The sequence below is a fragment of the Salmo trutta genome, chromosome 7 (assembly GCF_901001165.1).
Source record: "Salmo trutta chromosome 7, fSalTru1.1, whole genome shotgun sequence".
Lineage (NCBI taxonomy): Eukaryota > Metazoa > Chordata > Actinopteri > Salmoniformes > Salmonidae > Salmo > Salmo trutta.
The window spans coordinates 27241040-27261336 of NC_042963.1; the positions used below are offsets into that span (position 1 = coordinate 27241040).

General features: G+C 41.2%; 1 protein-coding gene across 1 annotated transcript in view; it reads right to left on the minus strand.

Annotated features, from left to right (window-relative positions):
- si:dkeyp-19e1.3 (uncharacterized) overlaps positions 1-20297 on the minus strand; it is a 114256-nt gene that overhangs the window by 24606 nt on the left and 69353 nt on the right. Inside the window, exons 3-7 of the mRNA XM_029758487.1 lie at positions 8868-8953; positions 8605-8644; positions 8446-8526; positions 7948-8055; positions 7266-7375 (exon numbers count right to left, since the gene is read on the minus strand). Coding sequence (XP_029614347.1) covers positions 7266-7375; positions 7948-8055; positions 8446-8526; positions 8605-8644; positions 8868-8953 — 425 coding nt within the window. The remainder of the gene's footprint in view (positions 1-7265; positions 7376-7947; positions 8056-8445; positions 8527-8604; positions 8645-8867; positions 8954-20297) is intronic.

A 20297-nucleotide genomic window follows, 5' to 3' on the forward strand; every position in this document is an offset into this window, starting at 1 on the left:
ATGAGTCAGAAACATTTATTCTCGTGTCAAAATTGGGTAATTAGGATAATTTTGCTTATTAATTCCGTCTCATCCAAAACGCAGTTTTGTAAGTTAGTTCGTCACGACTTACGGGAGGTTTGGTTATGGCTTACTTACATGCCCACCTTTGCCAATGATACCCAATTGCCCAGAGATAAAAAACATTGTGATCCGCCCCCAGCTGCTATGTGGACATTTGTAGTCAAGTCTGCATAGGGGAGCAACGCATGTTAAGTTCATGTTTTAAGTATCCCTATATTTCTGTTATTATGGTGCTATCACTCTGTTATTTAGTACGCCTGCGCGGTAGTCTCCATGGCGATGGACCAGGCCTGAGTGTGATGGCAACTATGTACTGTGGAAATACGGTTTAGTAAACTATGTTAAACTGGAACCTAGTCGATGTGTCATTTTGAGTTCACATTGGTAGCAGAGGATGGCTAATATCTACAATGTGCCACCTCGCTTCGACTAGAAGAGGTCATGGAATCTGGGCATGGACTACTTATCTGGACGAGAAAAAGCAAGCACTTGCGGTGGTATTATCGCTTGAGGTGAAGAGCGAGAGATACAGCACTGGAAATATCCGTTGAGGATTTGAACAAGGATGACAGTATGGGAGCTTATCAGAGCACTGTTTCGTAAAGAAGAGAAAGACCGTGCTTACGAGGCATATTCAAACTTTGACAGTGTCACTAGAGACATTTTGGTTGCAATGACGGACAACTTAATTGATTTCAAACAGAGGTACAATAGGATGCACAAGTACGACATGGTTCTCAAGTTGCTAAATACTGCCTGTCTGGATGGTAGGGAGAAACAGTCGGCTTTGACTGCTTGTACTGTGCTGACTTTTGCGTCAATGAAGTCGGCACAAAAAGTATTTTTGGTGAAAATACGTCTGCTGCGCCCATAACAAATGGAATGCAAGTGAGTGACGTGGCATATTACAATGAGCAGCAGAGAAAAGGCGACAACAAGTCACATTCTCAGGACAACCAGATGAGATTGCCCTGCACAAATCCACTGGACAGGTATGGAAGGAGATCAAAATGTGCTGTTTGTCAAAGCACTTACCATTGTGTTAAAAACTGTCCTCATAAAAATGAACAAGTTAAACTAACAGAGGAAAATGTAAACACAGATATAGAGCAGTGTAACATTACACTGTTTTCAAACAAATCTGCATCTGATACTGAGATCTTTATAGTTGAATCCTTATGATCGGCTGTGATTGATACTGCATGTACACACGTATTGAACTAAATATGAAAGTACAAAATATGATTGACATACCAATCAACCGTCATTCATTCTCCAAGTGAGTCAAGATACCAGCAAAAATTTGTCAGACTAAGTGTCACATTGAAACAGAGGTGGTCTCTGCAGATATCCCCTTACTATTAAGCAAAGCTTTGCTCAAGAAGGCAGGGGCTGTACTAGACATAAAAAATGGCAAGGCAGTGATGTTTAAACAACCATTTACCCTTGAACTTAATACCTCAGGCCACTATTGTGTAAACATTTTAGACAAAGACATCACACAGAGCCCATGTAAAAATAAGATTCTGATGGACACAAAATATATTTTTATTTGTTTAACACTTTTTTTGGTTACTACATGATTCCATATGTGTTATTTCATAGTTTTGATGTCTTTATTATTCTACAATGTGGAAAAATTGTAAAAATAAAGAAAAACCCTTCTATGTGTAGAAGTGGAGATGGCAGAATGTGTACAATGTGTGTGTGCCTGGTATGAATGCAAGCCTCTCTGTGTGTGTGTGTGTAAGGTTTAATCTGTGTATGTGTGCAGGCATGTATTTTATGCCTGTGTGTCTGTCCGTGTGTTAGCACGTTTTTGTGCTTGCGTGCCTATGCCTGTGTTTGTGTGGTGTATTTGTGTGGTGTATTTGTGTGTGTTTTAGCACGTGTATGTGCCTGGGTTTTTCATTTTACTATCCTTGTGGGGACCAGTGTATGAGCATGCCCAATTTGACTGGAGTGCGGAGCGAGTTTCCCAAAGGCTGGTCCGGCCTTCTTGCACGCTCCAATTTCGCCCAAGTACCGCTCAGGGCATGTCCGGACCAGCATGTTTTTATAGGCTAGTTGTGTGCTGCTATAGCCCCTTGGCATTAGCTACTGTCATGGAGTTCACTGAATATTTTCATAAAGTTAGCTAAGTGTGTCATTGTAGCAAAGTATTTATAAACCAAAAATCTGATCTCTTAAAAGTTTGGTTCATTTTTGTTTCTCTTAGCCTATTGTATAGATATCATTAAATTTGGCCCAATAGGCCTGGCATATTACCTCTTTCAAGGAGCTTTCTGTTTTTATAGGGTTATTTTGCCTAAAATCCTTTAGGCCTACCTATAGAAATTTCTTAAAAACAACTCAGCATCCCTGCCCAGACTGGCAAGACTGATCCGAAGGGTGTTAAGCATCCCCAGTGGCTCTGCAAGCTAAGAGAGGGTATTCTCTGCCGCTGGCCTGCTTTCCAGGCAACATCACATGAGTCTGAAGCCACAGACTGGTCAAACTCGTGTTTCCAAAAGTGAATTCAAAAAGGCACTGAGCCTAAAAAGGCAATTTTTGTTTCATTTTGATTGAATTTTAAGTAAGTCACAGCCTATATGCGCAATTTAGACTATAATGATTTAATAAGACTATATGTTGTTTAAATGCTAAGCGCTTAATATTTATGCCAGGCTAGTGTCGCACTCGCAAATGCGTCACAATTTTTTTCTTTGTAGGCTATAGCCTTAAAGTAATTGAAATAATATGCGAATAATATAGCCTAAATAATACATTTTTGTTCCTTCTTAGGCTACCTGTCTGGCTCCTGACCTATTTAGTGTTCATATGCTGTTTAATATGACATATAACCTATTTGAAATGGTGAGTGATTCTTACAGTCACCTTTTCGTGTTATTTATTAAAATACTTTTCATTCAAATCATATGGTTTGGTTTCAATACTTCACAAACAAATGGCAGGTCCAGGTAGTCACACAAATAGTTGAATTTTGGTTAAATGGTGATTTTAATGAATGGAGCGAATCTGGAGTCACATTTTTATTTTTCAGCAGATCACACATACTCAAGTTCTCACAAGGATAGTAAAACAAGGGGGAATTTTTGCCAGTCTCCACAAGGAAAAAGGCTATTTTAGGCTTACGCCTCGATCACACCGACAGCGTCATTGCATTTTGGTAGACCAGAAGTACATTCATTTCCAATGGAATGCTGCGTTTGCCTTGCAGCATTGCGTTGCAGAGGCAGTTCCAGTGCATTCTGTGTGGTGCATACGTTGGATTTATCGAACGTATGCGTCAAACTGAATGGGCAGACGGCTTAACACAAATGCTAGCAGAAGGTGAATGTTGAACTTTTGTTGCACACATATCCAGATTCTACGTACAAATTTGTGCAATGACGCCGTCGGTGTGATCGAGGCAACCGGGATTGGGTTTAGGGTTAGAATTAGGGGCTTAAGGTTAGGGTTTAGGAAAAATTGAATTTTGATGGGGACCAAACAATTGATTCCCAACAAGGATAGTAAAACAAACATGTGAGTGCGTATGAGTATGCGTGTGTGTGTCAAGGTTAGGGGTCTGAGTTCAGGCCTGTAGGAGACTTAGCGAAGTCAGACATGGACACGAGAGGCAGGGAACCAAAACAGTTGGGGTTTTAGAGACACCGAACCAAAACACAGGCCGGAGCCAGTGAGACAAAGACAAAATATGAAAGCTAAGCAAACCTTGATCACTTACATAATGGTGTCAAAGGTTGGGGAAAAAGTTATGCAACAAGGCTCTAGGGATGGATCACTGGCTAGGGTTGTTATTGCGATTGGTCTGAATCTCAGAGATTCATTAAAGAATGTTTAATTGACTCTGCAGCAATACTTTGCCCCGAAAAGAAAGAGCCGTTTGAAAATGTTTCCCTGTCAAGACGAACAGTGACACGGCGTGTTGAGGACATTGCAGAGAATATGGAACACAGTTGAAAGACAAGGTAAAGGATTTCACCTATTTCTCCTTGGCTCTGGATGAGAGCAGTGATGCACGTGAGGAGCTTGCTTCAGTGCAGTCAATGAAGAGCACAACCACAGGGAAAGATTTATTGGAAGTTAATAAGTGTGTGGCAAAGCTGGGACTGAGTTTTGAAAAGTTATCCAGTGTGACCACTAATGGGTGCCCAAACTTGACGGAAAAAACATTGGCGTTTTGAAAAGGACACAAGATCAAGTAGCTGAGCTGAACCCCGATCAGAAAAGCATTTTCCTGTATTGCATTATTCATCAGGAGGTGCTCTGTAAATGTGTTCTGAAAATGAGCCATGTTGTGGATACAGTCACTAAAGTGGTAAACTTCATAAGAGCAAAATCTTTAAACCACAGGCAGTTTGTTTCACTGTTGGAAGAGACAGAGTCGGGTCATGTAGATCTCCCCTACCACACAAACGTGAGATGGCGAAGTTTGGGGAAGGTGCTTAAAAGGATGTGAGACCTGAAGTCGGAGATTGCTGAGTTTTTGCAAATGAAAGGAAAATATGTGGATTTCCCTCAACTGCAAGATAAAGAATGGTTGGCTGATTTTGCCTTCACCGTGGACATCATGGCACTCAGGAATAAATTCCAAACTACAAGTGAAGGGCCTTTTGCACATCAGATGTACAGCATTGATGTACAGCCTTCAAGGGAAAATTACTCCTCCTGACCCGCCAACAATCTCACCCACCTTCCGACACTACTAGTCTGTTCCCTATCAGATGACCAGTGGGAGAAATATACATCGCTGCTGCGTGCTTTGAACGGTGAGTTCTCATCGTTTTGAGGATTTCAAAGTATTGGAAATGCTTTTGGTTTCCTCTCCTTTCACTTTCAATGTGGATAACGTCCCACTGACCTGTAACTTGAGCTTATCAATCTTCAGTCTGATGCAGTGGTTGGAAAACTATGCATCTCTCGATGAACAAAATTTTCCCAAGATTAGGAGTCATGCTCAGAAGATGTTTGTACTGTTTGGGTCAACCTATGTATGTGAACAGACATTTTCAGTGATGATCTTTGCCTCGACTTGTTATATTTCAACTCTTACTGACTCTCACCTCTCAGCAATCCTGGGCATAGCGACATCAGAAACTATACCTGACTTCACTGCTCTAGTCAATGCCCATCAGAGACTTCACTCCTCACACTGATTGAGTATTTTAAACGTAATGTTGAGCTTTCTTTCTTTCTTGTGTTTTTGTGCATACCCGTTAACAAGAGTTCTGTCCATGGTGCTGAATACACAGTGTACTTTTCCCTCCATGTAGTTCATTGCATGTTTAATAATGAAAATACCTACCAAAAGGAGAACATGGATGTGGTTTATTTCTGTGCATGTTAAAAAAGTAAAATAAGTAGAATATCTGGACGTGATTTACAGTAGATATATCTGTCAACACAGTCATATACACTATGTATAATCCTGCAATCGCAATCGCAATCCCACTGCACACTGCCCTAACCCATCTTGACAAGAGTTGAATATCTATGTACGAATGCTGTTCATTGACTACAGCTCAGCATTTAACACCATAGTACCCTCCAAACTCGTCATTAAGCTTGAGACCCTGGGTCTAGACCCCACCCTGTGCAACTGGGTCCTGGACTTCCTGACGGACCACCCCCAGGTGGTGAGGGTGGGAAACAACATCTCCACCCTGCTGATCCTCAACACTGGGGCCCCACAAGGGTGCGTTCTCAGCCCTCTCCTGTACTCCCTGTTCACCCATGACTGCGTGGCCACGCATGCCTCCAACTCAATCATCCAGTTTGTAGACGACACTACAGTGGTAGGCTTGATTACCAACAACTACGAGACAGCCTACAGGGAGGAGGGTGAGGGCCCTCGGAGTGTGGTGTCAGGAAAATAATCTGACACTCAATATTAGCAAAACAAAGGAGATGATCGTGGACTTCAGGAAAAAGGAGAGGGAGCAGCCCCCTATCCACATCGACGGGACAGTAGTGGAGAAGGTGGAAAGTTAAGTTTCTTGGCGTACACATCACGGACAAACTGAAATGGTCCACCCACACAGACAGCGTGGTGAAGAAGGTGCAGTAGCGCCTCTTCAACCTCAGGAGGCTGAAGAAATGTGTCTTATCACCAAAAACACTCAAACTTTTACAGATGCACAATCAAGAGCATCCTGTCGGGCTGTATCACCGCCTGGTACGGCAACTTCTCCGCCTACAACCGTAAGGCTCTCCAGAGGGTAGTGAGGTCTGCACAACGCATCACCGGGGGAAAACTACCTGCCCTCCAGGACACCTACACCACCCGATATCACAGGGAGGCCAAAAAGATCATCAAGGACAACAACCACCTGAGCCACCGCCTGTTCACCCCGCTATCATCCAGAAGGCGAGGTCAGTACAGCTGCATCAAAGTGGGGACCGAGAGACTGAAAAACAGCTTCTATCTCAAGGCCATCAGACTGTTAAACAGCCATCACTAACATTGAGTGTCTGCTGCCAACTTTAATAATTAAAAATTGGATGGAATAAATGTATCACTAGCCACTTTAAATAATGTTTACATACCCTACATTACTCAAATGTATTTACTGTACTCTATACCATCTACTGCATCTTGCCTATGCCGTTCAGCCATCGCTCATCCATATATTTTTATGTCCATATTCTTATTCATTCCTTTATACTTGTGTGTATAAGGTAGTTGTTGTGAAATTGTTAGATTACTTGTTAGATACTACTGCATGGTCGGAACTAGAAGCACAAGCATTTCGCTACACTCGCATTAACATCTGGTAACCATGTGTATGTGACAAATAAAATTTGATTTGATATGATTCTGGCCCGCGACGGCAAAATTATATTTTTATATGGCCCTCCATGGAAAGTAATTGCCCAGGCCTGATGTGCCTGATGGTGTAGCAGTAACAGGTGTCTCACTTGACTCTGAAATGGCCCATGAACAACATAATTTGCATAATAAGGAGTGCAAAATTCCAAGGAATGTCCCAGGTTTTTCCCCGAAATTCTGGTTGAAGGGTTTTCCCTGCTTATCCCCTCCTGGTTCAGGTAATCTTCCAAGCAGAATTTCTGAAAAACCTGGAAACTTCCTGAGAAAGTTTACGGAATTGTACAACCCTATTCATGATATACCAATAGCATGCTTTGTTACAGCCCTAGTTAGTGGCTTTCGGGTGATAACTCTGAGTATGACGTACTTGACTCCAAAGCGTTCCATGAACATGATGTTGTTCCGGAAGGTTCTGTTGACATCCAGATCAATCTGTTTGATCTCTGTAGAGAAACTCCTGGCCTGCTCCTTCATAGTCTGGCCATAAAGGAACCAAGCAGAATAACATCAGTTACTGTATACCAGACCTGGGTTTAAATACATGTGTATTAACAAATAATGTGGCCCAAATCAACTACTCCTATTGGAACTTTCCTAAAAATACCCTACTATTTGAAAGTATTTTCAAATACATTATTTCAAATACTAAACCAACACCAAACTGACCTGGGTTAAAAGCATGGGAGTGTACTTGAGTCAGTTTATACTTTCCAAGTGTATTTCCAAATACATTCCAAAATTAAATTACTTCTCTTTTCAAATAAATCCAAAATCTAAATACTTACTTCCAAATGTCTTTCAAAGTAATTGAAATACCCTATTATTATTTAAACCCAGGTCTGCTGTATACAAGGGGTAGCCAACTCTCCTCCAGGAGAGCTACCATTCTGCAGAATCCCAAATCAACCCCTAGCCCCTACCCCTAGGCTCTTCTGTAGATCTGAAAGGATGTGGATAGGTGTGCAATACAGCAATATAACAAACATTCCACCAAGCCTATTAGACGGCAAGATGGAGGGAGAAAGGGTTTAATTCTATAGTGTGCTTACCTCATACTTTCCAGAGTTCTCCTGCTTCACCTTCTCTATGTCCAGTAGCAGAGCCCAGGCCTGGCCTCTCAACTGGAGGGGGATTCCCTTGTACACACGCTTCACCATCTAGAGATGGGGAGAGAAAGACCAAAGAAACAGAGAGACCAGAGAAAGAGAGAAGAGAGAGGAAGAGCTATATTAAGACTGCCTTAAACACGCTTCACCTTCTAAAGAGACCAGACTGAAAGACAAGAAAGAGAAAGACCAGAGAGAGTAGATAGAGATGGGGTGATCATTAAAGAGGGGGTTCCCCTAGTACACTATCTTTACCATCTAAAGAAAGACATAAGGGCTAAAAGAGGAAAAAGGAAAACTACAACAAATGATTCCCCCTCTGTCCCAAAAATTATAAGACTGGAGATTGAAGTGAGATTGAAAAAGTGAAGCAAAGAACAAATGAGAGAGAGAGAGGGCTGAGGTGTTTGTGGTGCGTATAGTCAGCACTGGGTTGGTAACCTTGTCACTGTTCCTGTACTTGTCCCACTTCTTGACCATCTTCAGCCATTTCTCCACCCGCTCAATCTCCTGATGCTTTTGCTGAAGGGAAGACAGAAGAAATAAACAAATCAATCAATCAATCAACCAACCAACCCAAAGGTAATCAGCAGTACATACCTTCTCTTCAATTGCGCTGGGAGTTGGCAACTCCTCTTCGCTGAGGAGAAAGAAACAAACAAAAGGTGAGTCAGTGGATAATGGTGCGTTCATTACAGTGGAATAAGGTTTCACTTCTCTTCTCCTCCCATGTACATATTGTGTGTCTACTCTAAACCCAGTACTCTGCTAAGGTTGAAGCCCTAAACCTAGGCACATGGTTGAAGTGAACCCCTGGCTCCAGAAGAGAGGTGAACACTGTTGGAGCGGTCATGTTAACTTACTGCAGGAAGCCATGGCGGTCTGTGACCTTATAGATGCTGTAGTCAGTATCCTCCCAAGGGTCGATCTGGACACCCTCCTGCCTGCCCTGAAATCACACAAAAATGATGTATCTTTTTTTTAAAGCCTCAAATCACACACACACTAAAAGGACAATACAGCAGGATCAGTTAAATTCAAGGTGTATTTATTTATAGTTCCAATACAGGAATACAAACGCATGCCCGCACACAAGAAAGAAGTCATACCATTTCGGATTTTTGTATCATATTGTACAACCGTTGATTAAACTAACACTGTAAAAGTGTGAAAAAATGGGTGGGGAGGCGCGCCCTGCTCAAATCGAATCGCAATCTGCACCGCTCGTTCATATTGTCAACAATGCAGCGTGATGCATTGCTCAGAAACATACATCTCTTTCCATTAAATATACAGTTGAAGTCGGAAGTTTACATACACTTAGGGTGGAGTCATTAAAACTCGTTTTTCAACCAATCCATACATTTCTTGTTAACAAACTATAGTTTTGGTAAGTCGGTTAGAACATCTACTTTGTGCATGACACAAGTAATTTTTCCAACAATTGTTTACAGACAGATTATTTCACTTATAATTCATTGTATCACAATTCCAGTGGGTCAGAAGTTTACATATACTAAGTTGACTGTGCCTATAAACAGCTTGGAAAATTCCAGAAAATGATGTCATGGCTGTAGAAGCTTCTGATAGGGTAATTGACATAATTTGAGTCAATTGGAGGTGTACCTGTGGATGTATTTCAAGGCCTACCTTCAAACTTAGTGCTTCTTTGCATGATATCATTGGAAAATCTAAAGAAATCAGCCAAGACCTCAGAAAAAAAAATTGTAGACCTCCACAAGTCTGGTTCATCCTTGGGAGCAATTTCCAACGCCTGAAGGTACCACGTTCATCTGTACAAACAATAGTACGCAAGTAAAAACACCATGGGACCATGCAGCCGTCATACCGCTCAGGAAAGAGACACGTTCTGTCTCCTACAGATGAACGTACTTTGGTGCGAAAAGTCCAAATCAATCCCAGAACAACAGCAAAGGACCTTGTGAAGATGCTGGAGGAAACAGGTACAAAAGTATCTATATCCACAGTAAAACGAGTCCTATATCGACATAACCTGAAAGGCTGCTTAGCAAGGAAGAAGCCACTGCTCCAAAACCCCCATAAAAAAGCCAGACTACGGTGTGCAACTGCACATGGGGACAAATATTGTACTTTTTGGAGAAATGTCCTCTGGTATGATGAAACAAAAATATAACTGTTTGGCCATAATGACCATCGTTATGTTTGGAGGAAAAAGGGGGAGGCTTGCAAGCCGAAGAACACCATCCCAACCGTGAAGCACGGGGGTGGCAGCATCATGTGTTGGGGGTGCTTTGCTGCAGGAGGGTCTGATGCACTTCACAAAATAGATGGCATCATGAGGCAAGAAAGTTATATGGATATATTGAAGCAACATCTCAAGACATCAGTCAGGAAGTTAAAGCTTGGTCGCAAATGGGTCTTCCAAATGGACAATGACCCCAAGCATACTTCCAAAGTTGTGGCAAAATGGTTTAAGGACAATAAAGTCAAGGTTTTGGAGTGGCCATCACAAAGCCCTGACCTCAATCCCATAGAAAATTTGTGGGCAGATCTGAAAAAGCGTGTGCGAGCAAGGAGGCCTACAAACCTGATTCAGTTACACCAGCTCTGTCAGGAGGAATGGGCCGAAATTCACCCAACTTATTGTGAGAAGCTTGTGGATGGCTACCCGAAACGTTTGACCCAAGTTAAACAATTTAAAGGCAATGCTACCAAATACTAATTGAGTGTATGTAAACTTCTGACACACTGGGAATGTGATGAAAGAAATAAAAGCTTAAATAAATCAATCATTCTCTCTGCTATTATTCTGACATTTCACATTCCTAAAATAAAGTGGTGATCCTAACTGACCTAAAACAGGTTATTGTTACTAGGATTAAATGTCAGGAATTGTGAAAAACTGAGTTTAAATGTATTTGGCTAAGGTGTATGTAAACTTCCCACTTCAAACTGTATATCTTATCTCAGACTAATATATCAGCGCAATGTAGTTATAAAGCTATCATTTATCACATCATGCAAGCAATATTATATAATAGAGCTAAAAGTGAATTAGCTAGCTAGGTTGTCAATTGACTTAGCTAGCTAGACAGCAAACTTTTGGCGGACAATTTTAGGCACAACATTTTAGGCTGACAACTTGGTATGCAATGAATGATATTTACCAAATTTTGGCAGACAACTTCTGGTATACAATGACAAACAGGACCATCAGCAAAAATAACTTTAGCTGACGTTAGCTAGCTATCCAAGTAGGAGAGGTGGCTGGCTGACTGGCTCCCATTTCTCAATCCCAGCAAAGTGTTGACATGTTTTTGGAACACAGTCACAAGTTGACAAGCTGGATAAACTTGCTAGCTAGCAGAGAGAGAGAAGCTATGACACTAGCTAAGTTAGCTGGTCAAAAACATTGCAGGCAGTGTAGGCTTACAGTGGTTGCTCCACTAAGAGTTTTGTGATTATGCTGCGGGATTTAGAGATAATTTGTGGTTTAGTACAGTACCCTGCATCACCACTTCATTGCTCCAGACCAGGGCGAGTTAGAGCACTGACTTTGCCTTTGAGTCCTCCTGTGTCTAACTGACAATGAATGGGCGACATAAACCTAAATAGAAACTGATAATTGTGCATGACTTACTAAAACTGTTGTTACACTAAGTTTTTTATTCTTTTATTTTGTTAGGATTATTTTGCTCTAGTATGTAGCCCACTCCCGACCGGTCACATTGTACAGCACCTGAGTGGTGCAGTGGTCTAAGACACTGCATAGCAGTGCAAGCTGTGTTGCTACAGATGCTGGTTCAATACCTGAGCCGCCCTCGACCGAGAGACCCATGAGATGACTGTAGGTTTTTTGGTTTCTCCCCATCTAAAAACAGAAATAATTCTAAATAACAAACTGGCTTTATTTACAAATTAGTAACAATGTCTCACCCCATGTTCAAGAACGGCCTTTTTCCTCGCTCTTATGTAATTTGAAAACGAAATCTCCAAAATAGTTATTTTTAAACAAAGCGATTATTATTATTAATTTTGAAATATATAAAAGACCCTTGGATATTCTCAAGAATATATTATTACTCCTGTTATTAGCAGGACTTCATATTGGTTATGGCTCCCGAGTGGCTCACAATGGTATTGCCTTGCAGCTCTCCAGCTGTATCCACTGAAAGCGTGCGAGGTTCAAGGCACGAGAGCAGGGGGAATGAGATGGGCCGCAAAATGACACAAGAATGACCTAGCCCATGGGGAAGGGAGGACGAGAAGGGGGGTGGGGGTGGACTTTAAGGGGCATTGCACTAATAATGGCGCTGACTAGGGAAACGTTCCCACTGTTCTTAGTGCCAGTCTGCACGTTCAAACGAAAACTATCTAACTAGTAATGTTATGCTTTCGTTTTTAAAATGATAAAAATACTCTTTCAAAATGCCGATGTTTAGTTAATTATAGATCCATAACGAATTACTATGGGAATAAATATCACTGAATTACAGAAATATCCTCCAATCCTCTATATGTAATTATTGGCGCAGAGTCACGTCATACTTTTCGACAAACTGTAGGCGACATGAGTCTCACTAGTGTTGAGTAATGTGCTGTTAAAAGTGGTGTAGGTTTTTTTTTATTTAAAGAGCACACTGAAGTTCCATCCTAACGGAAACCCAGAGGGGTTTCGTGGAATAGAAACACCATAATATCAAATTAATTAAGCAAGATTTCTTAAAATCAGTCCCCTATACTATGTTATTACAAAAAAAGGTTTTAAATTCGTTAGTACAGCCACTATAGAAGGCTATCAAATGCTTCTCACAAGATTCCCTCTGATGTTCAAACTAGCACTAACTAGCATTAATGGTACCAGTGGTTCACACTTAAATAACGTGCAAAATAATTCTGCGGCACCATTCCATCTCCGCCGCAGTACGCTGCAACTTTTAAAGGACGAACCACTGTACTTGTAGCGTTTTTAGTATACAGGAAGAAACCTTATGATAAATGTTAAATAGCTAGATATATCTAGAAATGTTAGTTAGATGATGATAGACAATTTATACAAAATACATAGCTAGATCAGTTAGGCATAAAGTGTAGCTAGCTATATTAGTGGTTTACCACGTTTAACTTACCCGGTTTATCTCCTTCACTGCTGACACATGATGTAGGTAGGAAACCGAAGTTACAGGCATTTCATGTGTGGTGGATGAATCAGAATTAGTTGGGTAACATAGATAATTAAGATGTCTTATCTGCATAATATGCTTATGTGATATACTTGTTATTAGAATGTATCCCTTTGGACTTTTGGTGTTGGCAGTTGTACTTCTTCCCTCAGCTGGGTCAGTCACTTGGGGCCCAGAGAGGGGAGAGGTCAGGCTTGTCTTTTACATGTCTCTGGTGCTATGCAGAATATCAGAAAGGGAAGAGGACAGGATGGAACATTGTCTTCATATGTGAATGTGCCTTTACCTATTCTTAAACCATGTGAAGGGATGGCGTGATTAATGGGGAACCAATTACTTGTCTCCACAATGTCTGTGCGCAAGTCACTCCCTCCTTTGGCATTGGGGGGAGGTGTATGGCAGTGTCTGGAACCATTGTATGTCCCCTCTGATGTTGCACTTATCCTGGGATAGTGTATGACCTAGAGGCTCACTCCCCTCAGTGAGCTTGTCCAGGAGAGGGGTCAAGAAGGGGTTTTACTTGAGATGGGAGTATCTAGAGTTGACAATTGAGTTATGCCATTGTATGAGTTGGTGGTTTTGTGCTATGAAGTACCAGGAACGAGATTAGAACCTTGTCTTAGGGACCAAACTGAACGATAATTTATAGCGAATGCTATCTGGCTACGGGATACTCCTTTCTCATTATAAAGTCTTCCTTTCTGAACTGTTCCTAATATCTGTGGTTTGTTATGTCAACTGGGGGGGTGGATCTTTGCTATAAAAGATCTCAGTAGCCATTGTGTTGTCACTCAACGGATCATTAGAAATAGGGAATAGTTTAAAGTCATTGCTATTCCAAAGCTCTTATTATTAAAGATGTAGTTTAAGTATAACTCTGACTGGTGTGTGAAGTTTCTCTCTCCTCATTTGGTAATACAGAAATTAACCACCACACATGCCCACCCAGAACTTGGTTTCAGACAGTCTCATTCCGAATCCTGCCTTCCACTGGTTATAGATATCGAAATCCTCCGGGGTTAAATGAGCACCGCATACAGTAAACACGCCTGCGGTTTCCCTTACTCAAATCAGATTCCTTCAAACGGAAAAGACAGTCCCACTTCAAAGCTAGCTTCTCATTTTGGGAAACAAATGAGTCGTAACCCTGGACTTGTGGGTATTACTGCACCCAGCAACACCATACCTCCTTGGCATATTTAGCTTTTAAAAAACCTGCTAGGTCTGAAATGAAAACTAGCTACTACTACAACACTCAATAGCTCGCTCGACTAACACTATCAAACGCACAGGAGAAGAGCAGATGCAGTTTTTCGCATGAATTTATATGCCGTCTTCATCGTGGATGTACATAGCTCACCAGCGCCAATACTTGGTTTGGAATGTAACGTCAGCCAGCTTGCTATGCCAAATGGCTGTGGGTTACACTAGTTCATTTGGCAGACAAGATTTGCTTACAATTCCATGGCATTATTTTATAGTATGAAGAATACAATTGAACCAAGCGGAATAAAATCTCCAAACGATTTGAGGAAGTGCGCACATTTGGCTAGTCAGCATTGAGCGGTTAACAAAGGAATAGGTAATCCAATATGCTTAATTTAGTTATTAATATAAATGTAGTTCTACAAACGTTGGGCTATATGTTTTGATTTTTAATAATTGCAAGGCTGCATGATGATTTGAAAAAAGTTGCTTGAAAGGCATGAGCTCTGCTTTGTTTGTTGCGCAAGCAAAAACTCACTAGCTTTAAGCACCAGCCGTCAGCCGTCAGAGCAGCTCACAGATCACTGCACCTGTACATAGCCAATCTGTAAATAGCCCATCCAACTACCTCATCACCACATTGTTATTTATTTTGCTCCTTTGCACCCCAGTACTACTACTTGCACACTCATCTTCTGCACATCTATCACCCCAGTGTTTAATTTGCCATACTGTAATAATTTCACCTATTTATTGCCTCACCCCCTTATCCTACCTCATTTGCACACACTGTATATAGACTTTCTCTATTGTATTATTGACTGCATATTTGTTTATAACATGTGTACAGTCTCTCATTCACAATTTGAGAAACTTGCTAATGTCTCGAATTTCCCGGCGGCCTCCCCTTTGTGTGGCTGTATAATGCACCCTAAAAAAACTCATGCCTTTTGCAGACAGTGGCCTAACAAACAGCAAAAGCACTAGCCTATGTAAATCGACTATCCCCCATAGTACAAAAGTTGACCTATTATGTGCGAGAAATAAATATTCCAAACATAGTCTGGGACAGTTGTGGGATGCGATAGATCCCAAATTAATAAATCCACTAGCATAAAAAAAAAAAAAAAGCGCAATATGGCTGACGCAACAGATCACAACGTTTAGCTTAAAATGTTGAACAACTATTAGGCTATTTCTTCATATTACAAGCGCAGCAATGCGCACTTGGCAGTAGGCTATAAGCGCAAATGTTCCATTAGCGGGAAAACCCCATTATAAAAAGTGAACGCAAATGCGATTATGCATGCAATACTTTTATTATAAAAGTACATTTTTATGGTGAAAATTATCTTCCCCAAACTTGACTCACTCGCTGCTTATGTATGCCAGTTAGGCTCTAAACCCATTGTAAAGCGGATTAATGTGTTTCATTTTAAGAAGTTATTTGGCCACCTTAGTTGTGATACAAACCTTATCAAAACACATAGGCCTGTGGGCTAGACTACAGGAGGTGTGCGAATTTGATTCGAAAAAGTCCCCCCAAAAAGGCCTTGTTTCTTGTCTGACGCTGGGCATCATTCACAAGTGATAATATATAACTCAAGTGACAGACTAATATCGTCACCCATCAGACTACTATTGATTTAATCTGTTTTTTACATACAGTGCCTTCGGAAAGTATTCAGACCCCTTGACTTTTTTCACATTTTGTTACAGCCTAATTGATTAAATAGTTTTTTACTCCTCAATCTACACAAATTACCCATAATGACAAAGCAAAAACATGTATTTAGATACTTAAAAAAAAAAACATTTGCAAAAATAACAGAAAAATCACATTTACATAAGTTTTCAGATCATTTACTCAGTACTTTCTAGAAGCACCTTTGGCAGCGATTGCAGTCTTGAGTCTTCTTGATTATGACGCTACAAGCTTGGCACACCTGTATTTGGGGAGTTTCTCCCATTCTTCTCTGGAGATCCTCACAAGCTCTGCCAGGTTGGATCGGGAGCGTCGCTGCACAGCTATTTGCAGGTCTCTCCAGAGATGTTCTCCAGAGGTTCAATCTGGTTCAAGTCCGGGCTCTGGCTGGTGTTAACTCGAAATGACACAACGACAAGGTTCCAGTTTAACAAAGTTTACTATACCGTATGAACACACTACAAGGTAGCCATTGCACTCTAGGCTAGGTCCATCAACGAACAGACTTTCTGCGCAGGCGCACTCTTGACCGTAATAACAGAAATATAGGGATACTTAAAACATGAATTTAACAATCTCCCCCTTTTCTTTAAAGACAAATTAAACATCAACAACATAATTGTCTAAGTATTATTCAAGTTCCCCATTACAAATGGGTTGCGTGACAGTTATTTGTATTACTCAAGCTGCCACTTTCCATTACTGAGAGCCTGTAGAGCACAAGACCGGATGCTCCTTTTTAAAGTCAGACACTTAGCAAGCTGTTCCTTTATGGTCGACCACAGAATCTGTTGGATTCTCTGTGCTTGAATAAGTTCCTTGATGCTGCTAATCAAGACAAAGTATTTTCTCTGTGACAGACTTGGTTGACTTCAAAGCATCAACTAATGAGTAGTTGTCAGTGACACAAACTACAGGTAGAATGTGCCGTTTTGTCTCACCAGTGGTAAGCTCTGAGAACAGAGTTGCAAGAAAGATAGCATTGTCAATTCCATCCGCAAGAGCAAGTGTTTCTCCAGCAAGTGTGCTTCGGACAACCCTTCTGATCCTTTTTGACTGCCAACAGATAGGTGAGAATCTTCCTCCTTCACCCATTAACTTGTTATGGATAGGGGGCAGTATTTTCACCGCAAGATAAAAAACGTACCCGATTTAATCTGATTATTACTCCTGCCCAGAAACTAGAATATGCATATAATTATTAGCTTTGGATAGAAAACACTCCAAAGTTTCTAAAACTGTTTGAATGGTGTCTGAGTATAACAGAACTCATTTGGCAGGCCAAAACCTGAGAAGATTCCAACCAGGAAGCGCCCTCTCTGACTATTTCTTGGCCTTCTTGATCATCTCTATCCAAAACAGGGGATATCTGCTGTAACGTGACATTTTCTAACGCTCCCATAGGCTCTCAGAAGGCGCCAGAACGATGAATGGTGACTTTGCAGGCCATGGCTGAAAAACAGTAGCGCATTTGGTAAGTGGTCGATCTGAGAACAATGAGACTGGTGCGCGCGTGCACGAGACGACTCCATGTTTTTATTTTCAGTCTGAACGAAAACAACGACTCCCGGTCGGAATATTATCGCTTTTTTTACGAGAAAAATCGCATAAAAATAGATTTTAAACAGCGTTTGACATGCTTCGAAGTACGGTAATGGAATATTTTGAATTTTTTTGTCACGAAACACGCCGGGCGCGTCACCCTTCTTTACCCTTCGGATAGTGTCTTGAACGCACAACAAAACGCCGCTATTTGGATATAACTATGGATTATTTGGAACCAAACCAACATTTGTTATTGAAGTAGAAGTCCTGGGAGTGCATTGTGACGAAGAACAGCAAAGGTAATCCAATTTTTCTTATAGTAAATTTGAGTTTGGTGAGTACCAAACTTGGTGGGTGTCAAAATAGCTAGCCATGATGGCCGGGCTATCTACTCAGAATATTGCAAAATGTGCTTTCACCGAAAAGCTATTTTAAAATCGGACACCGCGATTGCATAAAGGAGTTCTGTATCTATAATTCTTAAAATAATTGTTTTTTGTGAACGTTTATCGTGAGTAATTTAGTAAATTCACCGGAAGTGTTCGGTGGGAATGCTAGTTCTGAACGTCACATGCTAATGTAAAAAGCTGTTTTTTGATATAAATATGAACTTGATTGAACAAAACATGCATGTATTGTATAACATAATGTCCTAGGAGTGTCATCTGATGAACATCAAAGGTTAGTGCTGCATTTAGCTGTGGTTTTGTTTTTTGTGACATTATATGCTAGCTTGAAAAATGGGTGTCTGATTATTTCTGTCTGTGTACTCTGCTGACATAATCTAATGTTTTGCTTTCGCTGTAAAGCCTTTTTGAAATCGGACAGTGTGGTTAGATAAAGGAGAGTCTTGTCTTTAAAATGGTGTAAAATAGTCATATGTTTGAAAAATGGAAGTTTTCGGATTTTCGAGGAGTTTGTATTTCGCGCCACGCCCATCATTGGATATTGGAGCAGGTGTTCTGCTAGCGGAACGTCTAGATGTAAGAGTTTAACACGATTAGATGTCCACCTTGTGTGCCTCCATCTGTAAGGTTCCCTAGCGAAGCATCACTGAAGACAACTAGTTTCAAAAGAGTCATCTTTTCCAACATGCTGAAACTTTAAAGTCACTTGTTGTGATTTCAGTTTACGAACAACTTTGTTTGCCTCATGAATGGTTTGTACAGTGGCGTGTTTTGTGTTAGATGCCAAGTTGCAACCATCAAACATTACATCAGGTCTACTCTGTCTAGCAACCCATAAAATTTGTCCTATCTTTGACCTCAATTGATCAGCTTCAATTCCACAGAGGGGAATTCCTTTGTACGGCTCTTGAAGAATCCATGTGAATGGGTTGAAGATTCTTGGTATAGCTTTCCTGTTGCATCCGTATTGTCCCATCAACTGTAATAAACTCTATGCCAACATAACAAAAATTATCATGTTCTTCACGGCCGACCTGGAAAACAGCTTAGAGGTTTGGAATCACAGTTGTAGCAAAGGTTTGTGAGCCACCCCAGATGAAGTCATCAACATGACAGGCAAGTACTCCAGTCACACTGCAGTCTTGATCAAGCCAATAAAAGACTGCAGGATCCACTTGTGACAGTTTTCCACCTGTATTCAGCATTGTTGCCTTGACTTTGTTGTACCAGTAGAGTGATGCATCTGCCAGTCCATACAAACACTTCTTTAGTTTCCACAGTGTTCCTTCGCATTTAGCTTCAGGCGGAGGTCGGATGTGAATGTCCCTTGACAGCTCTGTTCCCTGCAAAAATGCAGATTTGATGTCTATGGAATTAAGTTTCCATTTTTTTCTGGCAGATCACTGACATCAGCAATCCGAGTGACTCTGAGGCGCATGTCGGTGAGTCTTTTGGGAGTTGTTTAGCAGCCAGCTCCTCAAAACCTCTAGCCACTAGACGTGCTTTAGGCACTATTCCAGTTAAGGATTCTTTAAGGGTACACACCCACCTTGTTGAGACACATTTTTGGCCAATGTCTTTAACTTCCTCAAACACTCAATTTTTCCTCCAATTACTGAGCTCATCTAGCTTAGCTGAGTCAAATGACACGTCCTTTGTTTCAAGTACATCATTTTGAATGTCATTCTGTTTTTCTCGATTTTCCATTGGTTCAATTCTGAGATTATCTACACGTGACAGGTCAGCTGACCCTGTTGTACCAGAAAGTGTAACTGGTTCAGAGTACTGCAAGTTGTACCAGTTCTGGTGTTTTCCTTTGGCTTTTCTTGGCCAATGACTACTCCCGGTCCCTTCCACTCTTGACAGTCAACTCATTTGTAGTACACTTTGTTTCCAGTTTCATACTTCTCATCGGTGGGTCGTAGCTGTTTACGCAGAGCCCTGCGAATTCTTTCTGAGCACTCTGCTTCAGTGAACGCTTTTCTCGCTGCATGTAGTGCTGAAAGGTGCTGTCCCACCCCTGCACTCACACTGGCCCCTTCTACTGCTGGTGGCTTGTCAACCAGTACAGAGGGAAGATTAGGGTTCTGCCCGAACACTAGTTGGTATGGGCTGTAACCATGAACATTGTGCATTGAGTTTTTTGCCATCAAAGCCCAATCTAGGGCTGTGTTCCAGTCACATCCATTGTCTTGCTTCACTTTCAGCATGATCTCTGTGAGTGTTTGATTGTGTCTCTCCAGAAGTCCATTGCTCCATGGACTG